Below are 23,696 nucleotides of genomic sequence, written 5' to 3'. Positions count from 1 at the left end.
CTGGTCTCTAGTCATTGACCTGAAATGACTCTGACACTCAAAGCCCACCATCCCTTGCTGGGAACATCACTTTCCTATCCAAGGATGTTACTTCCCTGCACAGCGAAGCACATGATCAGTTATGGAGTTCGTGCCACTGTCTAATTGTTCTCTGAAATACTGCCCAGCAAAGATGCAAGGGCATGCAAAGAAAGCACTAAGGGCTAAAATTGTAGCAGAAATTAGAGTGAAGTTAAATTAATCCATCCCTTGGTTGCAGGATGAGGAGCAAGTATATTGCAGATAGGTCTTCTATGTTTTTCTATTAGGAACTCCATTCTCTTTAAAAGATCAGCAAGAAGAACCAAAAGGGAATTCCCTACGGTCAGCTCTGAGGAAACATAAACCTCTAATTCAATAACTCTGCTACTGCTCTGAAAAAAGGCTTTATTATTGCAACATACATATGGAGCCAATTGGACATTAATGACTAATCAATCCCTCCCCTTTCTATTCTACTTAAAGTGTCACAAACCATGTTTAGATTAGCCCATTTCCTGCTTAGGATTGCTTTTGTTCTTTCAGGGCCAGCCTGATGGAGGCAGCTTAAACAAACACACCACCAAAGTGGCGCAGGAGTTATAAAGTGCCATATGGGAACGAACAAAGGGGCTATAGGAAAGCCTTTTGTGGTATTTGTTAATGTGTTTCATCTGAGCTTAAAAAGGCTTAATGACTTTGTGGTGAGCTGATGCATGTGGCTGGGGCTTTCTAAAGGAAGGGAATTCTAACCAGAGGTGGACCCGTCTGTATTTTCAAGAGTCTTTTGCACTCAGTTTTGGTGCCAGTGTTTACATTAAAAAAAAAAACCAAACTCCAGTTATATTTGCCTTACACAGAGAGCTACACAGAGCACTGTCTCTTTTTCTACTATATCCACTATGCCCACAGAGAAGGGGGGATAACTTGTGGGATTCTTCATCTTAACGACCTTTAAAGAGCAGAGAGCGTCAAATAATGCACTTATTGTCTCTAGATGTGCTTTATGTGTGCATTGAAGGATGGCTTACTAGCTGTTCAACCCCGGGCAAAAAATATTGAACCAGAGACCACTGCTGGGACTGGCCGAAACAAGACAATATTAGGTTCTGGGTTCCTAACTGTTCAGGAGAACCAGGCTCCTGTTCCAGTAGTTCCTTTGGAGAATACAGAGGCTGCGAAAAGCTGGTCGACTAAATAATTCAGGCCACGCAGCAGCTTTTGGTTCCACTCCACCCTAGCTTCTACCTAGATTCTACATGAATTAAGGAGCACAAACCAAGACGAAGCAAGCTGAAGAGCTAGTTTACAAAGACACTAACTAAATCCATCTTCTCACCCATCAATTACTACAGCTTTCCTAGACTCTGCTCATGTAACCCACAACCCTCATGTTGCACAAGGAAATGTTGAGGCTTAGCGTCCTGGTGGCTTAGTGGATCCGAGTGGGGCTGTGATCTGCAAGGTTGGCAGCACAAAACCACCAGTGGCTCCTCTAGAGAATGACAGAGCTTTCTACTCCCCTACACAAACCTCAACATTTCCTTGTGGAACATGGGGACTGGATTAAATGACCTATAAGAACCCTCTGCTGTCAATGGCCTCTAACATGGTGCCACCATATTTGTGTTTGGATGTACGGCTCCGTGGCATATATTTATACACACTCTACAGCATTATGATGGGTTCTTATTTCTTCTTCCCTAAAACCTCAGAGTCGCCCTACCGTTGCTCAGTGGCAGCCTGGGATGTTAAAGTGGCACAACGTGGCAGTGAGGGTTAAATAGGGGTGCATGCACATTTCCTAGCAGATTGGCCAGAATCTAAAACACACTCGCTAAACAGCAGTTCTTCTAAGAAAACGTTGCAGCAGTCATGACGTCAGAAGCAGTGCAACCGAAACCAGTGCCCACAGCACAGCAGATGCTCAACACTATCTGTTCTTTCTTCTCTCTCCGACTGGTATTTCATACTTCGCTTCTAGGAAATGACCGCACAAGGTAGCTGAGTGCAATTTCACCTTAAGGGAGCTTTTCTTCTGCTTAAATGATCAGAATAGTTCTTCAAAAATGGTCACTGTGGTATTAAACTGAAATATAATGAATGTCTACATAAGCCCTAGCCAAGAAAGGCCATCTTCTATCTTCCTCGCTCCCATATGTGGTAACATTAACCAGCCAATACAACCTAGTCAGAGCCACAAAGAAAGGAGAGGCCACTATCTTGTGAATTTACAGACCAGCTGCTTATAAAGGAATGACACAATATTAGGAGTGTTGCCTATGAGACTGTACTAGAAGATCTTTGGAAGCTGTTTTTCATTTTTCTCTAGTAAGAACTCTTAACTCCATAACATATCATAGCCAGAATCTTCTTCACTCGTCCTCATATAGGACCAACCTCCCCATTAAGCAGTGGCCAGACACTGACGCAGTGTGGAGTCATGTCTCTGCTGTGAAAGGAAAGCTCACAAGGGGGCTTCAAAAACTGCATGTAAAAATGAATTAAAAATAAATAGATCTCCCATATGCACAACGTTTTTAAGCCCCCTTATAACGTTTATTTTTTGAAGGAGGCTTAAAAATGTTGTAGGGAAAAAAGTCTTATCTTTTAAAATTTCATTTTTCCATATGAAGTTTTCCAAACCCCCTCGTGGATATTGAAACTAGCAAGCTTCGATTTATATTTTTAGTATAAATTTAAAGCAGCAACATATACTTCCTTTGAAGTTCTTCTCTCTAGGGTTGAGACTTAGCATATTAAATTTCCATTCAGTTACCTTTTACAGCCTGTTCCTGAACACGGGAGTCTATAGTGCAATGCAAACACTGACCATCTTACACAACCCCATTCTGCTGGTACCACGGCCCAATATGGGACATCAAGTCAAAGGCATAAATATCCACGGACTCGAAGCAATTGAAAAGCAAACAAAATACAAAAACACTCTCCTTGGAAAGAAGCAAAAGCACAAGACGATGATGAGGTGTCAATTAGTCATAGCAGATGAAGTTACAATCACACATACAGGAATAGTATTCCAGAAGGAGAGGCGAAAAGGAGATATTTTTTTAATGTGATTTGAATGAAAACCCTACTCACACCTGCTCAGCCTTCTCATGGCATGAGTGGAAAGAAGCCCAGTTTAACAGCCTCTCTGGATGGATACTAGAGAGAACAGGAGAAGAAAGAGGCACACATCTCTGAGACAACCTGTCTGACGGCTGGTTCTCCATCGCTATTCAGCTAAGCAGTCCAAGCCCATTTTGAACAGAGTTGACGGTTAATGCCTGCTAGTTTGGTGGCAAAGTCCAAAACCCTAAGCCTGGCACATTCAAGGTCCTCCATGACATGGAATCTGACTACCTGTGCAGCAAGTTCACCGAGTCTTTGCTGAGCCTATGCTTGGGGCTTTGCGTTGGCTTGATGGGGTACAGCACAATGAGAAGAGGTGCGCTCCCTTCTCTCTTCCCACCAGGAGCTTCCTTATGAATATCTGTGTGCGCCATAGTCTCCGAGTTGGCTTGGATTCTCCCCTCCCTCAATGGAAAGCTCTTCTGTTTCTCCCCAACCACACTTCCGTCCAGAATCACAGCTGTCCCCGAGCACTGTGGCTTACTCTTCTAAACACCACTTCCTGTCCTTTTCTCTAAAGGTAGACTTGCTGATCTGATGCCTCAGGTGGCTCTGCTTTCTCTGTGAGCTGACCTTGCTTCCCCAGCCATGTTCTTAGATGTTGGGGAATACAGTGGATTCTACCATTCTAAAACTCTCCCCCTCACATGCCATGCACCGAAGAGAAGCTAGTCAATGAGAACTTAGTTGAGCACTGAGCATTTCAGTGACAAACTGAAGATTGGAAGACCCTGAGTCTGGAAAGATGCAGGTTGGGAAGTCCTGACTACTGACTGTGCAAAGAACTATCAAAACAGATAGCAGATGGTGCGCGCCAGCCACCAGTTAGGGTCAGGGAGTCAAGTGGAAGGAGACATGGAGTCTAGGAGAATCAATTCACAGATTAGAATGCCTTTTTTAAAAAGCTAAGGGTCCAGGGAGAGAGGTGTATGAGCACGGACTACCTGGAACAGGTTTCACAGTGATCAGAACTCGAAAAGAGTGGGAGGGAAATTAGGCAAAACAGTTGGTTTCTAAAATCAGTCCTGACTTACACTCTACCAGAAATCAGTGGTGGATCAGTCAATTCCATCTCAGGCTGACCCACTGTGCAGAGAACAAATGTATCTGACCTTAGAGAGATTGTAAAGAGCTCTCAGATTGGGCTGATCCTGTTGAAATTCCACCAGGCTGATATGAAGATGAATTCTGTATCCTGCAGGCAGGAAGTCAAAGCGCTCTGGCTGCAAGGAGAGAAACAATTCCAGGACTGGGAACTAAACACAGTCTATGTCTCCAAAGCTACAGTCAGTTCAGGCAAGGCAGGGTTCAGAAGTTTATTATTGAGGATTTATTTTAATTTCTTGGTGTGCGTCAAGCAGACATGTAGCCTTCTGAGGAATCATGGACTGATGGTGCCATCCAATTGGGAATTCAGGCTGGCTGCTCTTGTCTTCAGTCAAATGTCCATGGTAGCCGAGTTCAGCGTTTGCCTCCCAGGTGATGGAGCAAGTTAGGGAATGTTTTTTTGTGTGATTCCGTACGAGGCTTGGCTTGTCCTAGAATTGTCCATCCAAAAGTAGACAGTGTTTTGTGGTGATGCACATCCCGCCATCGACCCTTCTTCAGAGACGGCAGTCCATCAGAGCCAGCGACTGGGCCGGGCTGGTTCTGCACTCCAGGAGACCCGGTGGTGCTGCATGAGCATCGCTAAACCCTCAGCTGCTAACTGAAAGCCTGGGGATTTGAACCCACCGAAGGGCCTCGGGAGAAACGACCTGCAGATCTGCTCCTATAATAAGCACAGCCGAGGAAATTGTGTGGGTTTTTCTATCCCGGCCTGTCGTAGTGCCATGAGTCCGGCCCAGCTCAGGAGCACACAACAGTCCATCCCTCACTAACGCGGGGCTGGGCCTTTGATTCGGCATCCTAGCATCAGTTTGAGTTCCCTTTAAGGAGCACTAGGGAATGGAGTTACAAGAATCTTGACACTTCCCTCTCTTGCCCCTCGCTACTATCTATCACTTGGAGGGTTCAATGGAAATTGTTTTCTACCAACATTAAAAGTTATTTGGGAGCTTTTAAGACACAGCAAATATATTTCTTTAAGAGAAGTTTATTTGCTTGTTTAAGAGAGCTGCACTTTGTATATAGTACTGATATAAACTGGTGCACAGGATCCTCTAAAACGGTTTATGTCCACAGTAAAATACATTTTTGTGATACTCATACAACAGAGTTAGTTCAGAGCCAAGAACCTGCTATCTCCAGGAACCCTGCTATCTCCCGGCTCGTGTGGCGGTTATTTCCTCTCCGCTCTGTCATGGGTCTCTCTGGCTACCTATTCTGGCCTCAGACCCCAGCTGGCTGTTCCGTAAAGAGTGGCTGTTTATTCATTTTCAGGCAGAGATGGAAGGTCAAATCCATAAGCCCACAGCACAGCTCTGGTTCCTCTTCTCTCTCTTCACTCCCTTCAGATTGGTCTGGGCCTTTAAAAACGCATACGCTGTTTGCCACCTTGATTTTGGGGGTGCACTTTGGTAGCAGGAGACCTTCTTAGGACAGGTCTCCCACCTCTGGCATATTCCTACAACCGCCGTCATTTGAGAGATGATGTAGTTTCCAATATTGATATTTGTGACTTTCTAGTTGACTTCAATGTAGAGGATTGAAAGTATATGGCAGGCAAATGAATAAGTTAAAAACTGTCCGCTGGAAACCATCTAGATCGACTTCTTCATTGACAGATGAGAAAATTTAGAACAGGAAATGGACTTACTTAGATCGAACATCCAGAATGTAAGTGGCTCAGCCGGAAGAGAAAGGCCCACTCATTGCCAAGGCTCTCCCTCTGTAAAGAAAAGCCGAATGCCACTTCTTTCCCCAGGCATGAGTGGCTGCTGGGTTCCAGCTCCCACCCTTACAGTGAGTGGCCGATTGCATAAGCACTGTGCTGCCAGTCAGCTGGGTTAGACCTTGAGCAAGTCTCCAAAATGGAGTCATGCAGAGATACACTGTTCCCTTGGCGTCCAGGAGTCGGACTATCGGAGCAAAGGAGGAGACAGAGACTTGTCTTCTCCGTAAACAATCAACAACTGATCGTTAGAATGAGGACAAGCTCCTAAGCAGCAGTTTTCTGTCATATGACTGGTAGACGCGCCCCACCAGAAGGGAGAGGAGGGAGAGGCGACCTGGTGGTGCAGCTGCTGCACGGGGCTACTAACCAGAGGGGCAAAGAGGTGGGACCTCTTAGGAGCCCCCTTAGGCAGTTCTATTCCATCCCATGGGGTTACCTGAGTTGAATCAATTCAACTGCCGCTTCTGTTTCATAAAGGTGAGACCTGAGAAGGCACTGCTTGGCTGAAATGATCTCTCGTCTCCGTTATTGCAGTTGTGAGAATCTCCAGTGTTCCACCAGATAAAGAACTGTATTCCCACGGGCTTGGACTGGTGACCTTTACATTCCAAGGTATTAGTAGCTCTAGCACTTAAATCCCACCCCAGCTTGTGCTACATACAGCTTGCCTCTGATGCCTGGCATGACTCATGGACCCTCTGAGACCATCTGCCTTTCCTCCAGCAGGAAGGCTTCTCTCCAGGACGGAAAGGGGGACGAGAAGAGCTTCAGAGATTTCCCTGAGTACGGATCAAAGGGCAGACAGGACTTTTATGAGCGGACATTCATAGTAAGTGGCGCCTTTTGAAAAGAAAAGAAGAAGAAATGGAGTCTGCTATTTGCCCAGAGACACCAAACTTAGACGCAATCAGAACTTTCCTTAAAGAAAACAACAAATAAATAAAACGAAGCATTGCATGGGCAAGGCCATCTTGGCTGGCATCCAAATCACAAATTCCGCGTGAATCCATAAATCCCTTCTAAGCAAATCTGAGACTCTGAGAGCAACAGTCCTAAAAGGGGCTATTCTTGGTGCACATATCCATTTCTGTCCAAATCAATGCAATTATTATTTTTTTATTCTTTTAAGAAACAGAGAGGAGAGTGTGTCATTATAATTACAATTCAGGGTCCAAAAGCATGGCCTGTTTTATTTATGAAGACACTAATTACAATCAGAGATTTGGGAGGGATGCAGAAATGAGCCCAGAGGCATTAGGCACTTGTTTGCTGTCCGCCAGGAAAGGACCGCGTGTCCAAATCTTGCCACCATTAAGCCAGAGTCCTTTCTATTTTACCATCCCCACTGTCACTTTACATCACTGTGAACTTTGCCCCCTAATCACACACACACACAACGGGACAAAACACTGCCTGGGCCTGCTCCAATCCCATGATCGACTGCCTCATGGACCATTGTGATCCACGGGCTTTCCAGTGGGTTTTGGAAGTAGATGGCCTTTCTTCTTAGTCTGTCTTTCTCTAAAGCCTGTTCAGTGTAGCGTGGGCCCCGTTGTGGGGTGGCTGTGGCTGAGCCCAAGGTGCACTGGCTGGGACCTGAGCCTGGGTCTCACACAGAAAAGATGAAGATTCTATCACGACCTCCCCCCTGCCCTTTTATTTCCCCAACTTTCCTCCTTTCAAGATTGCATAGTATATATACTACATTGTAGTGTGAAACCCTGAGTTAGGAGAGTCGGGATAAAAACGACCCTTTCTTCAGTAAAGCGAGAAGGTGGAAACATTTTAAGACAAGCCCATAAAGCAAGCTGATAAACAAGCAGTTGCTCACACATCCATGCTGGCAGCCTCAACTAATCTAGTGCTTTTCCTTTAGATGTCCTATATAAGGAGCTAACGAATTGTGGACACGTAACACATAGTAAGTCTTCGGCTGCTTCAAAGTATAAATAAAAAGACCTTAAGTATGTTTCCTAAGTCCTCAGTGCCAGTGAATCTTTAGTTTTATAAATATCATGGTGAACAAGAAATGCTGTCTTGTCACATTCAAGCCAAATAACAGCTGGACTTTAAAAATAAAATGTTGAAGGCATTTGCCTTTTAGTTTTTGAATTTCTGTTTTCCTTGCCTATGGTTTTGTCATTTGAGTTTGACGACTGGTTAATACACATGCACAGCCGCCTCTTTTGGTGACCTTTGCCCCCACTGCTCCATGCCCAGGGCTCTAAAGCAGGTCGACAAATTGCTTACTAAGTGGCATTGTCATTTTCAGGACTGACAGACATTATCTTAAGAAGTCTCACTGGAACAGGGCCTCGTCTCTGGACGGATTACTTCCGTCACTGTGGAAGTCCCACAGGAGGAGAGGGGAGAGAGCCGTAGAGAGAGGATGTAACTCAGAAACCGTCTGCCATCAGGCCGATGTGGACTCTCAGCGAAAGGCCGTTCCAAAGCCAGGGAAATCACAGAGCTGGTGCGTGGGCTCTGGCGACGGCACTCCCTGGCCAATGGCAGTTGCCTAAGTAGGTCTTGGTCGGAATTGTCTGTAGTCGCCCGCATCTTCAGAGTCTGATCTCCACAGCGCTTTCTTAATAACAATTGTGTCCTTAAGTATGTGCCTTTTAATGTCCTATCTTCCTTCGAAAGACATGCCTCTTTTGAATTCCACAGTCTGCTTAGTTCTGGTTCTGGGACTGACAGATTGTAGACACTCCATAAATATTTTCTGCACCATGGACTAATTGACTGAGTGATTTTCTTTTTCTCTTTAGTTATTCTGATACGTAGACACCTTCTTCATTTTCCTTTTCAGGGAAACACAAAGGATGAGAGTGGAGAAAAGTACGAAATGTACCTGTTATCTCCTCTGACTTGGATGTGAACAGACTCCAGCAGGCGTTGCAATCAGCTCACACTTGAACACGTGCCAGGAAATAGTCTCCAGTCAGCAGAAGACTGCTACCCAGCCCAGCAGCCCCACAACTGCTCGTCTCTTCTGACGGCACTGGAGCAGGTAACTTGACTCCATTCATGAACTCACAGTCCCCCAAAAGCACATGGGGTCTCAATGGCAACCCCGGGCAAGCTTCTGCAGGGAGCTTTTCACACGCTCCTTAAGCTCCTGGGCCACTCCGGGCTTCTACTGTTACACTCATCAGGCACTGCCGCTCCGCGGCTCCGTGCGACAGGGTAACCTGAGCGCGGCTGCACGGCATGACTTGCTATATTTAGGGGAGAGGAAATGGGCCATACTGAGGAAGGTCACAAGAAGTTTGCTCAGGAAAACGGCGGTACCACATGTTTATCCGCAGGTACGGAGAGTTCAACAGCTCTGGGTTCTGGAGCCAAGCAGCCCGGCACCCACTTCATCGCTACTAGCTCTGTTACTCAGTTTTCCCCTCTGCAAAATGGGGAACAAGTCTTCTTTCTGAGGTGCATACATTTTTAATGAGAAAATGTGTGTAAAGCTTATTTTCTGGCAGATCAAACAAACAAGTTCACGATCACCAAGTCAACTCATCACAGCTCTATAGGACAACAACCAAACCAAACTCACTGCCATGGGATCAATGCTGACTCACAGTGACCCTATAAGGCCAGGGAGGAACTGCCCTGTGGCTTTCTGAAGCTGTAACTTTTTATGGGAGTAGAAAGCCCTGTATTTTTCCCTCAGAGCTGCGGGTGGTTTTAAACTGCTGACCTTGGGGATTGCAGCCAAACTAGTAACCCACTATGCCACCAGGACTCCTTATAGGACAACAGATAAGTCCAAAATAACTAGGAAAGCGATACAGCTTTGGATCCAGACAGCATACGTATTTTGATACAACATGGTTCTCTATAGTTCACTTTTCATTTTTCACTTTCACTTTTCATGACTCCCAATTTTGACCATGATTTTTAACAGACTGAGTAAATGATGTGGGAGAAAGCAGAGCCTCCTGGGCCCTGTGAAGGGATGCTATGAGTCTGAGTCAACTCAATGGCAGTGGGCTTGCTCTTTGGGGTAAGTCATGATATCATTGGCAGAGTATGTATCTCAGCAGCACTGACAGGCGATTAACTGTATGCCTACCCGTTACACAGTGACCACACCAAATGAAGACTGATGGATGTCAGTTTAAGAGAAGCCTATCAGAATAGGAATAAAGTACGACAATCCAATCGCTCCTAGAGCATGGCCACGCAAACAGAAAGCTACTTTCAGAAGTAAGGAAGAGCACCTATTCCCGGTGCCTGTGGGCCAAGAGGCCACTACTTTATAGTGCAATGACCCAACAGAACTGAGATGGGTCAAACCTGAAGCACTCCCCACAGCCTGTTCCCTCTACACACCCCATTGGGCTCCCGGCATCCTCACCAACGGAAAAGCCTGCATGTCTAAGTGCCTATGAAAATGTCAGTGTGCTCTGAAGACATTTTCCAAGGAAGACCACAGCTCAGTTTCTGCTTTTGAGGCCTCTTCTGCCCACCCCCTCCTGCCTCTGTTCTCTAGCGCCCCATCTCTCCCTCCTTCATCTCATGCAGCTCTCTCGCACATATCAGTCAGTTTACTTTCACACCTTGTCTCAGGACAATCATCAAACACTAGTCTCTTGCACTGCTATGAAAAATCTACCTTCTGGACCCTCTCGGAGATGTTTCCTTGCTCTCGGATACCAACCTATCTGGCGAGGCTCATGCCAGGAATTTCTGAGCTGCCTAGGATGGCCCCAAGCGATCACTAGCAGCGATGCCCAGTACAAATGTGCTGCGAAATGGCTTTGTGCGGGTTCAAGGGCTTAGGGTCCTGGAAGAAATCCTGCCAGGAAAAGAGATACTAGTGCGATCCTTTGCCCTCGAGCTAAAGAAGGACTTCAGCCTGGGACCTGAGATGGGTGAAGGATTGTATTACTCTGAAAAGAACAAATATATCTTCCGTGACTGTGGGGAGGGATTTTGCCAAAGCATCGCTAACGGGAAAACCAGCCCCTGCTCCGTGATGATGACCCAGTAAATAACCCGGCAACATTACTACCCAAGTGCTGACCTCACTCTTAAATTGTAGCCAGGCTCTGGGGAGCAATTTCTGCTGAGCTGCTGCTTGGGCATTTAAAACAAACAGACAAAAAGGGAAGAGGAGCAGACGAGCCCGGAGGGGGTTGTGGGCCGACACTCTGAGGGAGAAGGTGCTCTTTCCAGGCAGCCTTGCACGTCTTTCATGACGGTGAAAGCCCACGCACAGTCTTCCTCCAGCAAGCGTTCATTCTGTACCCAGTCTAAGCAACCCACCATTCCCTTCCCCAACGGGTTGAATAGACCTGGAAGTCACTAGATTTGGAATTAAACAAGCGTACAACCTCTCCTGAGTGTTGGTTTGGTTTTTTTGTAAGAATGCAGTGAGGCAAAGGAAGCGCAGGATTCTGTTCCCTGAAACGGCTTTCAAATGATCAAATGACTTGGACTGCTATCCTCTCTGTAATGCCGAATCTTCTCAAACTCTGAACAAGTGATCAAGACGGACATTCCTGCTCTTTGCCAAGAACACTGAACTGATAACGCCAAGGCAGAGCCTGCCAAGAGCTCAGAGCCACCTCAGACCCACAGCAAACAGGAGCGAAGCGGCACTCACCCTCTGCGTCTTCTGGCCGAGTAAGGTCGATGACACCCGGGCCCAGCTTCCCGTCTTCACTTGACTTTCCCGTTAACTGGGGCCCCAGATTCTCAAAGCGTGTTCTTTCCTAGAGGGCAGAACAATCAGAAGGCTTAGTCTAGCTTCCAGATCAGCCACTTCACACCCGGCCCCCGCACCGCACCCCACCGGCCAGGTTCTATCTTGCTTAATAGGCAAAACGTGGATCCACAAACATCATTTCTAGAAAGTCCAGAAGATTCCACGGCCTTGGCAATGTTGGCAGCCTCTAGAGCAGTGGTTTTCAACCTGGGGGTCGCGACCCCTTTGGGGGGGTCAAATGACCCTTTCCCAGGGGTCACCCGATTCATAACAGTAGCAAAACGGCAGTGATGAAGCAGCCATGAAAATAACGTTATGGTTGGGGGTCACCACAACCTGAGGAAGTGTATGAAAGGGTCACGGCATGAGGAAGGTTGAGAACCACTGCTCTAGAGTATAGTGCCTGAGAGGAAGGGGCACCTGGGACGGGAGGCCTGCCAGAGCTTTACCGCGCATCTTCTCGCTCTGCGAGATTCCTGCAGTAATCTGAAAGGAAAGCAATCGAGAGGCTTCAGCCACAAGTCCCAAACTCGAAAGAGCAGTTCGTACTAAGACGCACTGCTAAATTGAATGGGAGAGTCATTTTCCCACGTGGAGCTCGCAGTAGTCTGGGGAAATACAAATCAGAATTGTGCGTAAGACGCATCCAAACACTACTATTTTGAAGCAGGCCGACTAGCCGATAGCCAATCGATACCCTTATTTTTGCCTTGTTCGCTGTTGTTTCAGCAGTGGCTCCTCAGGAGCTGAAAAGGACAGCACCACTCCTAGTCAGCCATCAAGCCAGGAGAGTCAGAGGCTCCTGCCACTGTTGGAGGCGTCCGGCTTGTTGACCAGTGCTGAGAACCAGGAGGCTGGAGCATCACAGAGAACGCTCCCTCTGCAGCCCGTGCGGATCAGCAGCAGAGGGCTCATTGACCAGCATTAATATGGTGTTCTTGTCTGCAGAAACAAAGCACGTGCCCCCTCTTGCCTCCTTGTTACGCTCCAGGCTCAAACTTGGCTTTGTGTTGTGCTTAAGAATGAATGAAACCTTGTTGTTCATTACTATGAAACAATATTAAATGTCATGTCAGCTTGAATTTACAGACATGAAATAGCAGCTTCCAGCTCCGGGAATGGTTTCTGCGTGTTATACTTAATGCATTATGCAGCAGTAGAGTGCTGATTGCTGTTCTGCCTATTGTTCAATGACCTAGTTCTGTACTGAGCATGTTCAGCGTTAGATGGAGAGACTGTGAGTGTTCTCTTCGGTAAGATGTTTAGAAACTTGGAAATATCCTTAAAGAGCAAACATACAATTACTTGATGGAAACTGTGCCTCATTTGTACAGTCTCACTACATTTGTGCTTTCTAATATGATTATTTTTGAATATCATTATATTTCTATAATTAATTCCCATCAGTCAAATTGGGCAGGAAGTCTTCCAGTTCCCCTTCATCATGGCATATGTTGGGATCTGGGCTGGAAGAAAAGCACATCAGAAGCCTTCCTTTAATCTAGCATCATTTCTATGAAAGATTTGCAACAAAATTATAATCATGAAATTCCCCAACCGGGTAACACTAACTAGTTATAACAGCATTATGTGGGAAACCCTCTGAAATCCAACACTTGTAGAAAACAGAATGAAAATAAAACTTGAATTAGGTATGGTTCCCCAATAGCTTCTTATGTGAAAACACGGCTGCACGAGAACAAATTAACCCAGATGCAGGACACAACAAGAAGCAACCACAAGCCATGTGGGAGTTTCACACATTGTCAGGGGGCTGGGGGCGGGGAGCTTAGTAGGGAGGACAGCTGTTTTTAATCAGCCTATTTCTACTTTCAAGTAGCACTTTTGGTTGTCATGATGTAAAGGGAAAGAATTAAAGTGAAGATGAGTAGTACCAGGGAAAGCAAAAATATTCAACCTTTGTTTTATCACATTGTTTCAAATTTCAAATATTTGCATGTGAATGCTTTCCCTGTGTTAAATGCAAAAGGAGTTTTGATGTGACACCTGCAATCGTCTTGGAAGAACAACCTTTAACTGTATTTTCTTGGGGGGAAAACAACTTTCTCTGAAAATCAACAGGCCCTGCTACCTATCAATATGCATATTTCAAGTATCTTTCTAGTCATTCATTCTCTTTGATTTTACCGGAAAATATTCTCAGTTTAAAAAAAAGTTCCTGAAAGAATATCAATATTTTGACAAGGAAGGAGAAGAGGGAAAATTACATGCCATGGTTTGTAAAATCCCAAGACAACAAAGCTTACATGATGATAATGTCTTTTCTTTTATAAAAAAAACAAAGTGCACTCACAATTCAGTAGTATCGGCTTGTTTATAATTATAACAAAAAGCATTCAGAACATTCAACAACACATTCACAGTGCCTTTGAAGTCAGACATTTCTGTGACTTCATTGAAAAAAAAAAGCTTCTGCAGAGGTACTTTTGCTATAAAATATCAATATTTTGACAGTGTAGAAGTCAAGGCAGAATATCCCATGAAATACTTGCTAAATAGGCAGAAAATAAATCAATGATAAAAATTGTTTGGGGCAGTCGACTGCATTTTAAATTTGGTGATATTAAGCACTTGTGTCGGAGATTAAAGAAGGACCCTACAAAGCTATGCCCTTTCATATAAATTTCCATCTAGTCTCCCCGAAGACTTCCTTCTTTTCTTCAAAGAATAGCTCAGAATATTTATTTGCCAGCCACAGAACCATAAGATAAGAGGGCCTGATGTCTACAAGTCAGCTCTGGACAGCTGAGCTAAGCAACGATTTCAACAGTGAGGCTGAACCTGAACCCAGTCAAGGCAGGGTGTTGTAAGAGACACAGCCATATGTGCACTCCAAGAAGTTTCAAGTTCACGCCATCATTGCCAATGGGCATGGCTTTAGGTGGGACGAGCATAGACTGTGGGTGGCCAAATGCAAATGTTTTGAAGATGTATAAGCCAAAGGCCTCAATGGTAATTGACCCCCAAGCCCCTGCCACCAGGAAAATCGGGAACTCTCCACACTGGCATTGAAATGTGGATTGTCCACGCGGCAAAAGTGATCAGACTCTCACTTATGCCTTGTCAGTCACAAACATGCAGGCAACGTAAAAGTTATTGAAAAAGAACTAAAGTCAGCTCTGCTGTGTTGTAGGGCTGTTGGCTCTCTAAGTGCTTTGAAATGATGATATATGAGGTAGCTGTTGCATATTAAATAAAGATATTTAAATGATAAAGCCCCCTTTAGTCAGAGCTGATGAATGTTAAATGTTACAAGTCGCAGGGCAGTAGTATCTATCATCCTCACGTTGTATCGGAGTCAGTGACGGGGCAGCCTCGGTGATGACAGATAGACTGCTACATTATTATCCCTTATTTCCAGAGTCACTGAACAAACCAGTCAACTCCTCAGGCATCATTTTTAACTTTGCATTAAATTAGCAACTTTTCCCTCCCTACCATGGCAAGGACGATCAATTTTATCTTTGCATGGGTGGAGAGAGAGAATAGATTTGGGGTAACTGAGAGATCAGAGGCTTGCTTTCATCTAGGGGTGAAAAAAAATCAAGCTCCCTTTCACTGCAACAAATGTAAAATTGTGATCTGGGGAAAGAACAGCAATGAAAGAGTAAGCACACAATAATGGCTTTTCTTTGCACTTAGATAAAAGCTGAATTTTTGATGTGCACAGTATATTTTAATAAAATTTTATATACTATGTTTTATACACTTATTGGCTATTCCATAATAATGTGTGCGCTAACAGTAAAATTGCTCTTAAATTTATGTGTGTTATTTATACGTTCCCACGTAACAATGCTTTTTGTTGTAAAAAATATTCTGTTTATTAATGTAACTTTACAACCACTGCATCCAAGATCCGTGGTAAATTAATGACATTTTTATTATTTTATAGTGTCATTAAATTTTTACTGATCACTCCATCAAACAGAGGCAGTAAAGGCCGTAATGTAAACTGGGACACTTAGATCAGGCAGCAGGAAGACATTCCATATAGTCTGAAGAAAACTGCTAGCTATAAATGATATTTATACCATCTTTAAGCATGTGAGAATACTTGGATAAGTTTGGCAAAACTGTTTCAGTAGTGGAGTGGATTGTGTACTTAAATAACAGTTTGCTTGCCAGCAAGACAAGCCTTTTTCAAACCAGATGCAAGGTGACTGATTGCGGCCATCTTCTTAAAAACAACTGAGGAGGCCATGGGGCAGCCTCCCTCAGGGATGACAGAGACAACAGGACCAGCCTCAGTTTCTCTCAGCACAGTGCGCTGGCCTACAGCTGACATGGACAATGGCACGTGGCTGGAAAAGTGCTTCGCTGTGAATGCTTCATAAACAAAAGTGTTTCACTCAAGTAGACATGGTCAGACAACTGTGTGACATTGTCCCCTCAGTGGTCTAAATGGTAGATGTTTTATAAACCTTTACTCAAAAGCGATAATTCCCTCATATCATTTTCACACTTATAGTGTATTGTATAATAGGACACTCTATACTGATGCTCTTAAGTAAACCTAAATGTTTAATAATATAAAAAGGTCATTAGTAATTGACAAATACTCTGTATATATATACAGAAGGTAAGAGAGAGAAAATTCTGTTAATTGTGGAGTTGGAAACTCTTATCTCGTACATGGAGTTTTGAGCACAGTTCTTTCCCAAGTAAGAACTTTGTTTTTTAATCCTCAACTGCAGTTGAAAATATCCGACATGCTTAAAACTTGTTCAGGTTGATCATCAGTTAGTTCAGAGGGAAGGTTCAGACTGCAGCCACGCTGGCCGTGTTTTAGTGGATCCCAGCAGCGGAGTTTCCTGGGTGAAAAGAGGTATTTCTAGCCCCACCCTGAAAGGAAATGATTTCCTACAAAATCACCTTCCCCTGTCCCCACCTTCCCTTCCTTTCCTCAGCTTTCCCATGACCACTCAGTATTGCTGATTCTTCTGTTAAAGCAGTGGTTCTCAACCTGTGGGTCGTGACCCCTTTGGGGGGGTTGACCGACCCTTTCACGGGGGTTGCCAGATTCATAGCAAAATTACAGTTATGAAGTAGCAGCCAAACTAATTTTATGGTTGGGGGGTCACCACACCATGAGTAACTGATAAAGGGTCTCAGCATTTGGAGGGTTGGGAACCACTGTGTTCCAGACTCTTGTCCTGCTCTCTGCCCTCCACTCTGCCCCCGCCTGCTGGTCCTCCCTAACGATCCCAGTGCAGGCCTTCTCTGCTGTATACATACAGCCCTGCTGAATGCTCCTCTCGGGTCTAACCCTTGATCCTGCCCTCTCTGATCAATTCTCTCACCTCCCGGACAGAGTCCCACTCCACATCTGATTCAACACCTATCATGGATCCCTATTTCCTATTTCATTTCATCCAAGCCCCTTTAGACCCTCCCTTTGACCCGTCTTTTCACATGGCATTTCCTGTAGCTCTGGTCTCACACATCCACTATTCCGTGTAGACAGGGCTGCTCTTTCCCACAGTTGTACCAAAATCCCGCGCCTGCCTTCTCTTCCTCAGGGATGATACCACCTGCTTCCTTTGCCCTTCTTCCTGACCAAGTAATATTTATATTTGTATTGAAATACCTCCATCTCCCCCAAACCCCACTACCTTTCTGACCTACATCCTTTCTGATCTACAACACTTCTTCATGGACCCCACATAATTAGCTCCTGGTTCATGGGCTCTAATGTCTTGTTCTGAGTGTGTGTCACCTTTATGTGAGATTCTCTAAAAACAGGAATGCCATGCATGTGTTCTCCTTGGTTATAGAGCTAACAAGCAGAGCTGCTCTTCTGCCACACTTCTAGCAATGTGAAGGGGTTCTGGAGCCCCAGCAGCCATGGGCGTTGATCCACATGGCCGCAGTTATAAACCACCAGCCGCTCCCAGGGAGAGAGACTGAGCTCTCTCCTCTCTGAAACAGTTCCAGTCTCAGAAACCCTCAGGGAGTCCCTAGGAGTCAGCCTTGACTCAAGGCAGGGCATTTGGTTTGGAATGGCCCTAGGAGGGTAGGCATTGAGTGGCTCATCACAAGGCTGGCAGTCCGAGCTTCCCAGCTGCTTAGAGGGAGAGCGAACGGTCATGGGCTCTCACAAGGACTTTGTCTCCGAAGCCTGAGGGGCAGTTCCACTCTGTCCTGTAGGGCTGCCCCGCATGGGAATCGAGTCCGTGGCAGTGGGTTTGGTAATTTAATGGAGGGTGGTGTCACATTGGAAAGTAACCACATACGTATGCCTTCATTTGTTTAACTGTTGTTGAACACAGCAGAACATATGCCAATCCAACAGCTTCTACATGGCTAAGTGAGGGGTGCTGAGTACAGTCTTTAGTTGTGCCACCATCCCACCCATCTTTTCGGAGTTGTTCCTCCCCGCCCCTTCAGAGCCTCCCCCATCCCCCATCCCCACCCAGCATAGTGGTTACGCAGTGAATTGCGCTGCTAAAGGCAAGATAAGCGGTTCAAAACTGCTGTGTGGGAGAAAGATGAGGCGTCCCACTCCCATGAAGGGTTAGTCTCAGACATCCACAGGAACAAGTCCACGCTGTCCTCTAGGGTTCCTGAGTCTGAGTCAACTCCATGTCAGTGAGTGGGGATTGGTGGTCTCTATCTAATCTTCTGACTTGCTGTTGTCAACAAGTATATATGTTGACCCACATGTACTTTTTAAAAAGGCGGTTCTTTTTGGAAGGAGTTACTTCGGAGGCACAAGATTTCCTTTCAAAGGGACATTTGAAGGTTCCCAAGTCAGTCATCAAGAAAATTAAGACTCTGGGTGGAAGAAATGAGGTTCATTATTAAACCTCATTGTTCAATAACATTTTGCCAGCTAAGACTATTATTTGTTTAGCTTCTAAAGTATCCTTAACAACAGCATTGTGCTAAGACTCATGCATTAATTAAGGCCTGAGTTTTCTAACTGGGTTTTCCCACTTACCACAAATACATCCAATGGAACGGTAGTAGGGAAGAGTATCATTGAACTAGAGGCAACGTTTTTTTTCAATGAGTATTCAAGTTAATCTTCATACCAATAATTCAAAGAAAATATTGCCTTTGCTATTGCTTTTATAAAAGTAAACCTCAGAAGGATTTGTATTTTATTTAAGTCGCTAAGCTAAATTTTTGATCAGCACTTATTCTAAGATAAATTTAAAATCATAGGTCTGTAACTTAATTACCATATGATCTCTTTGAGCCTGCTTCGTCATTTGTTGAATAGAATTTTTTAAAATGGGCATGCTGCTAGGTTATGGTAGCTTATATGTATGAATGCTTTGCAAAAATAAAGTATCTCATAAAAGTATCCACTTCTGTTAGAGACATTAGTGTTTACTATATGTTTCAAAGCTAAACACTGCTGCAGGTAGTACTCTGACTGAACCACACCAAAATCCAAGCCTGCCGGCTTCAAGTAGATTCTGGTGCAGAGCAACCCTCCGGGCCGGAGCAGACCTGCTCTGCAGGGTTCCCAGGACTGTGAATCTTCGTGGAAGCAGACTGCCATATCTTTCCGCCACCGGAAGTTGGTAGATTCAAACCCTGGCCTTCCAGCGAAAGGCCGAGCACTTTAAGCCCAGTGCCACCAGAGTCCTCCCGTGACCTAAAGGAAAATCGTTACTCTCCTCTACAACCATGGATGTATCCAAAGAGACTTTCCCTGTAGCATTGGCCACTAAGCATCTGCAAAGCTTCTTTGTGTCTCCTCGCATCCTGAGTCGCATGCAGCCGTTGAACCTCTCTATTCTGTACTTACAGCCGGGGACCCGCACCACCAACTTTTCTGTATTGCCGCATGGCCTTTTATGATCCGGGCCCCTGCTGCTCTCATCAAGGCCACATCCTCTCGATGACCGTTTTTATTCTCTGTTCCGGTAAGAGTGAACCCTTGGAGCTTCCCGAAAAGAGATATATTTCACACCCTGTGTATTTGCATCTGCTGGTCACTCTGTCTTTAATCCCCTTCCCTCCCTGATACCATCAGAATTAACCCTTTTTAGGTTGACTAGACATTTCTTCTGGACAAATCCTTTCTTGACTGTCTCCCACCAGCTCCAGGCACAATTCGTCACCCTTTCCTTCCTCCCCCCCCCCCGCCCCCCCGTGTGTGCTGTGACTGTGGGGACATCTCCCCAGCCTGTTCTTTCAAGGCTGGGTCCCTGTCTTATTATCTGTCTGCTGTCTGTGCAGCTCACTGGTGCCGACGCGCTGTGCTACATGAACAAATGAAATCATTTTCCTGGGAAAATTATCCCCTACCTTTCATTTTAAGTTTACTTTTCAATACAATTACATGAGCTCTCTGATCTTTTTTCAGAAGCAGTGGGATACACATGATTAAAAGATGGTGGAGTAAAGGAAGGTGGGTAAGTAGGTCGCAGCAGAGGCTGCGGGGCTCTGCCTGGTGTGACCTGGAGGCCTCTGAAGCAGAGTCCACCCTAAAGTCTCAAGCATCTCTTCTGTGCTGACTCTTCTTCAGCAGCTCTTGCACTGCTTTGAAATCTGCCAGTAGCGATTCAGTTTTCAAATCAGTTAAAAATGCCACTCTCTTTTGAAAGGATAATAAACTATTAAACAAAATCATATTAATTTCAGCTTAATTCCCTCAGAGAAAATGAGCGTAAAGGGAAGATCACCCACTTGAAGGTACCTGAGCAGAAGCATAAAGCTGTTGGTCACGGAGGTGCTTCAGGTATCGTAATCCATATGAAAAGAAAATGAAACAAAAGTCCCAAAGAAACCAGAATGGTGATTTCTGCTCTTGTTGCTGACCAAGAAACATTATGGTAGATACTCAAGTATAAGCCAACCAGATTATCAGCCGAGGCACCTCATTTTACCACAAAAACTTCATCAAAAATGTGCTGAAAAACTCGGCTTATCCACGAGTATATATGGTACATAAGAAACCAGAACATTTTAGGTAAGGGCTTTTATTAGACTCAAAAGCAATTCTACGGAAGCTGTTGCCATTAAAACCGAGGAGCGCTGTGTTGATATCTGTATGCGTGCACACAAACAAAACGCGAGAGTGGATTCTGGTTCACAGCAACCTCACAGGGCAGAGCGGGGTTGCCCCGCCATGTTTCCGAGGCTGGACATCTTTACGGAAGCAGCCTGCCACATCTTTCCCCGGGTTCAAACAGCTGGCTTTCTGTTGGCAGCCAAGTGAGTGCTGAAGCCCGGCAGCCCTCAATTCACATATAAACTCCCAGAAGAAAAAGTTCTCTCTTCAAGGGAATGAAGACTTGTAAGCATTTTGCAAGTTTTCAAAATACTCCAAGATGCATATTGGAGGCAAGACACCTAAAGGACCACACAGTTCATCTTTTGGGATATGAGCTACTGGACACGAAGCTGCTGGTGGGGCCGTCTGGCGCCCCTCTCTCTCACTGCAGCTCTGAGCGGGCCTCCCAAGCACAGAAGGTGCCACAGCACCTGCCTGCTGCGATGGACGAGACGTCTGCAGAGCCCTGTGCAGCTGTATTTCATGGGGCTTTCAAAGACATTCTCACATGATGCCTGCCAAGGTTCCTCCCGGCTTTGAGGAGCGTCCCAAACTAAGCAAGTGCTCTCTCCACCCCTCTGCCAAGGGCTGCATCCTCTACACCTCCTATAACACGTACTTTGACTCTTGTCACTGGCCATCAACTGATAAATGAAAAAATAGCATTCACTTGAGAGATATGGGACTCTTTTAGGCTTGGGAGCCACTCAATTACATTGGCTTCACCAGGATTATAGTGCTTACTGAGCCCCTTAACCAAATACTTTCTGTTTCCTTCATATGGTTTTAATATGGTTTCAACCAATTGCAAGGTTATTTATAAGTTTGCAACTCCCGAGTACAGTTATAAAGCATTCAGCCGTACGCATCCCCAGTTGTGTGCCGGCCCAACTCCTACTTACATGTGGTGTCCAGGGGCATGATGTAGGCTGTTTCTGGATAGTCTCTGACTCACTGTTCATTTCAGTATCAAACTCAGGAAAACTTCCATGAAAAGTGGTTACAAATGCTCACTACAACTGAACATGGTCTGAGCCCTATAGAATTATATCTCCGTGTTAGCCACCCATACGATGTGATTATTCTAACATTTATTACACGAGAAGGAGTCACAGGAACATTAACCAACACCTGAACAAATGACTCTCTCCAAAAAGGTATCTTGGGAATTCTATTTCCCCCAAAGCTAGGAACTTAATTTCAGATACCTATTTACTTTACAATGCACACTTTGTAATATTGTTTTTTTGGAAACACAGGTGCAGTTCATTAAAACCGAAGATGTCAAAGCCGTATAAGCCAAGAACGAACACGTTCTTCAAGAAGTACACTTTGATATCCATTTTGTCTGGCAGCCTGATCGACTTGAAGATTGTTTTCCTCAGAAACATAATCACAAATGTCGGAAAACAGAAACGGTGCCGCCGCCATGTATTTGTTTTAATTTATGAAACATATAAATGTATCCAACTTCCTAAGGGATCTTCCTGTAAATTAAAGAAACACTTCGGCCAGGAAAGTAACTTTACCTGTTTTTAAAAGGAGAACCGTACCCATGGAAAGCTCTGATTCCGGGGGAGCATGAAGGTTTCTTCATTGACCAAGCAGGAGCCACGGAGGTTACCATGCTTTCTCAATATCGCCCTGCGGGCTAATTACGGATCCAGAAGACACCCTGCCCTGGTTGTCTGCCCCTCAAGTCTGCCCCTCCACCGCACTTACTTCTCTGCCATGGCTTGAGCTCCCTAGGGACCACTTCCTTGGGAAATCGAGGTTTCTCCCAGCTCTGAAATAGGATGATTCCATACGCTCAATGTTTTTGCTGAGATCAATACACAGCGCACGTGAGCAAATGACTGTGTTGCATCAGTTAAAATTTTTTTCAACTTTTTTTGGTGGCAGGAGCAATAATTCATCTTTTCAAGGATCATGAGAAAATGACCAATTTGTCAAACCAGCCTACCAAATCCTTGTCTCTCTTACCAGAAAGCATTTGTCTGCTGTGTCCCATCCTCGCTCTAGACCAAAGGAGGAGACAGGAGCGGCGTGTGGCCCAGGGAGGCAAGGGAAGGATGCAGGGCCTCTAAGAGCAGAAACACTACTGGAAGACGCCGGCGCATGCCTAGTTCGGGACTCACCATGGCTGTCCCGGAAGACAGCCCCTTTGACTGAAAGCAAGGCAGCGGGTCAACAAAAAGGCAGGGGGAAAAACTGATGGACTCCTTAATATCAGAATTTTCTACCGTTATCCTCTTCCTGGAAACAGGAAGTACTCATGAGGTCATTAGTGACTTTTAAATTTTAGGGGAAAAAAAAAAAAGCCAGGTCTACATTCTATTACTTGGGAAAGCAGCTTTCCTTAAGACTAAGATTTAGAAATGATGTTTTCTTTTCGTGAATATTAATAAAAAATTAAAGTAGCCGAAGTGAAGAAAATATTTAGGAACCTTATTCCAAGTACTATTTCAATACGGCAACATTACACAGGACAAAAGCTAGTGTCCAACTGTGGTGATATGTGTTAATTGCATGGTTCTCCAAAGATGTGGGAGAACTGATATCAATTACAGTATAATTACCATTACTTCCAACAGAGTTAACATGTAGTTACCACAAAATAACGTACAATTAACTGGTGTCACATTGCACACCAGACTAAATAAGATACAAATTAAAAATTCCCAAATGTGGCCATAATACAAGTCTTCTATCTTTAAAAAAAAAAAGTGTCTTCACAGATCTCATCACAGCATTTTTCAGGAATTAATGTAATTATTTCAAAGCGGGAGCAACCAAGTCAGTCACAGAAGTGAGGAAGAATCAGTTCAAGCCAGAAGACTAAGAGGGAGATTGTTGTGTCCACAATAATTTAAATGTAATAACATAAAGTTTTCATCAGTAAAATTAAAATCTGTATTTCTTTGAGGATTGTACTTAAAATTAGGCAGCTATATCATAAA

General features: G+C 44.8%; 1 protein-coding gene across 4 annotated transcripts in view; it reads right to left on the bottom strand.

Annotated features, from left to right (window-relative positions):
* SOX6 (SRY-box transcription factor 6) overlaps nucleotides 1-23,696 on the bottom strand; it is a 528,806-nt gene that overhangs the window by 32,955 nt on the left and 472,155 nt on the right. For all 4 annotated transcript variants that reach the window (XM_075548430.1, XM_075548432.1, XM_075548431.1 and 1 more), the window contains exon 12: nucleotides 11,601-11,709. In XM_075548430.1, coding sequence (XP_075404545.1) covers nucleotides 11,601-11,709 — 109 coding nt within the window. The remainder of the gene's footprint in view (nucleotides 1-11,600; nucleotides 11,710-23,696) is intronic.

Source organism: Tenrec ecaudatus, chromosome 4 (genome assembly GCF_050624435.1).
Source record: "Tenrec ecaudatus isolate mTenEca1 chromosome 4, mTenEca1.hap1, whole genome shotgun sequence".
Taxonomy (NCBI): Eukaryota; Metazoa; Chordata; class Mammalia; order Afrosoricida; family Tenrecidae; genus Tenrec; species Tenrec ecaudatus.
This window is presented reverse-complemented; position numbering and strand designations above follow the sequence as displayed.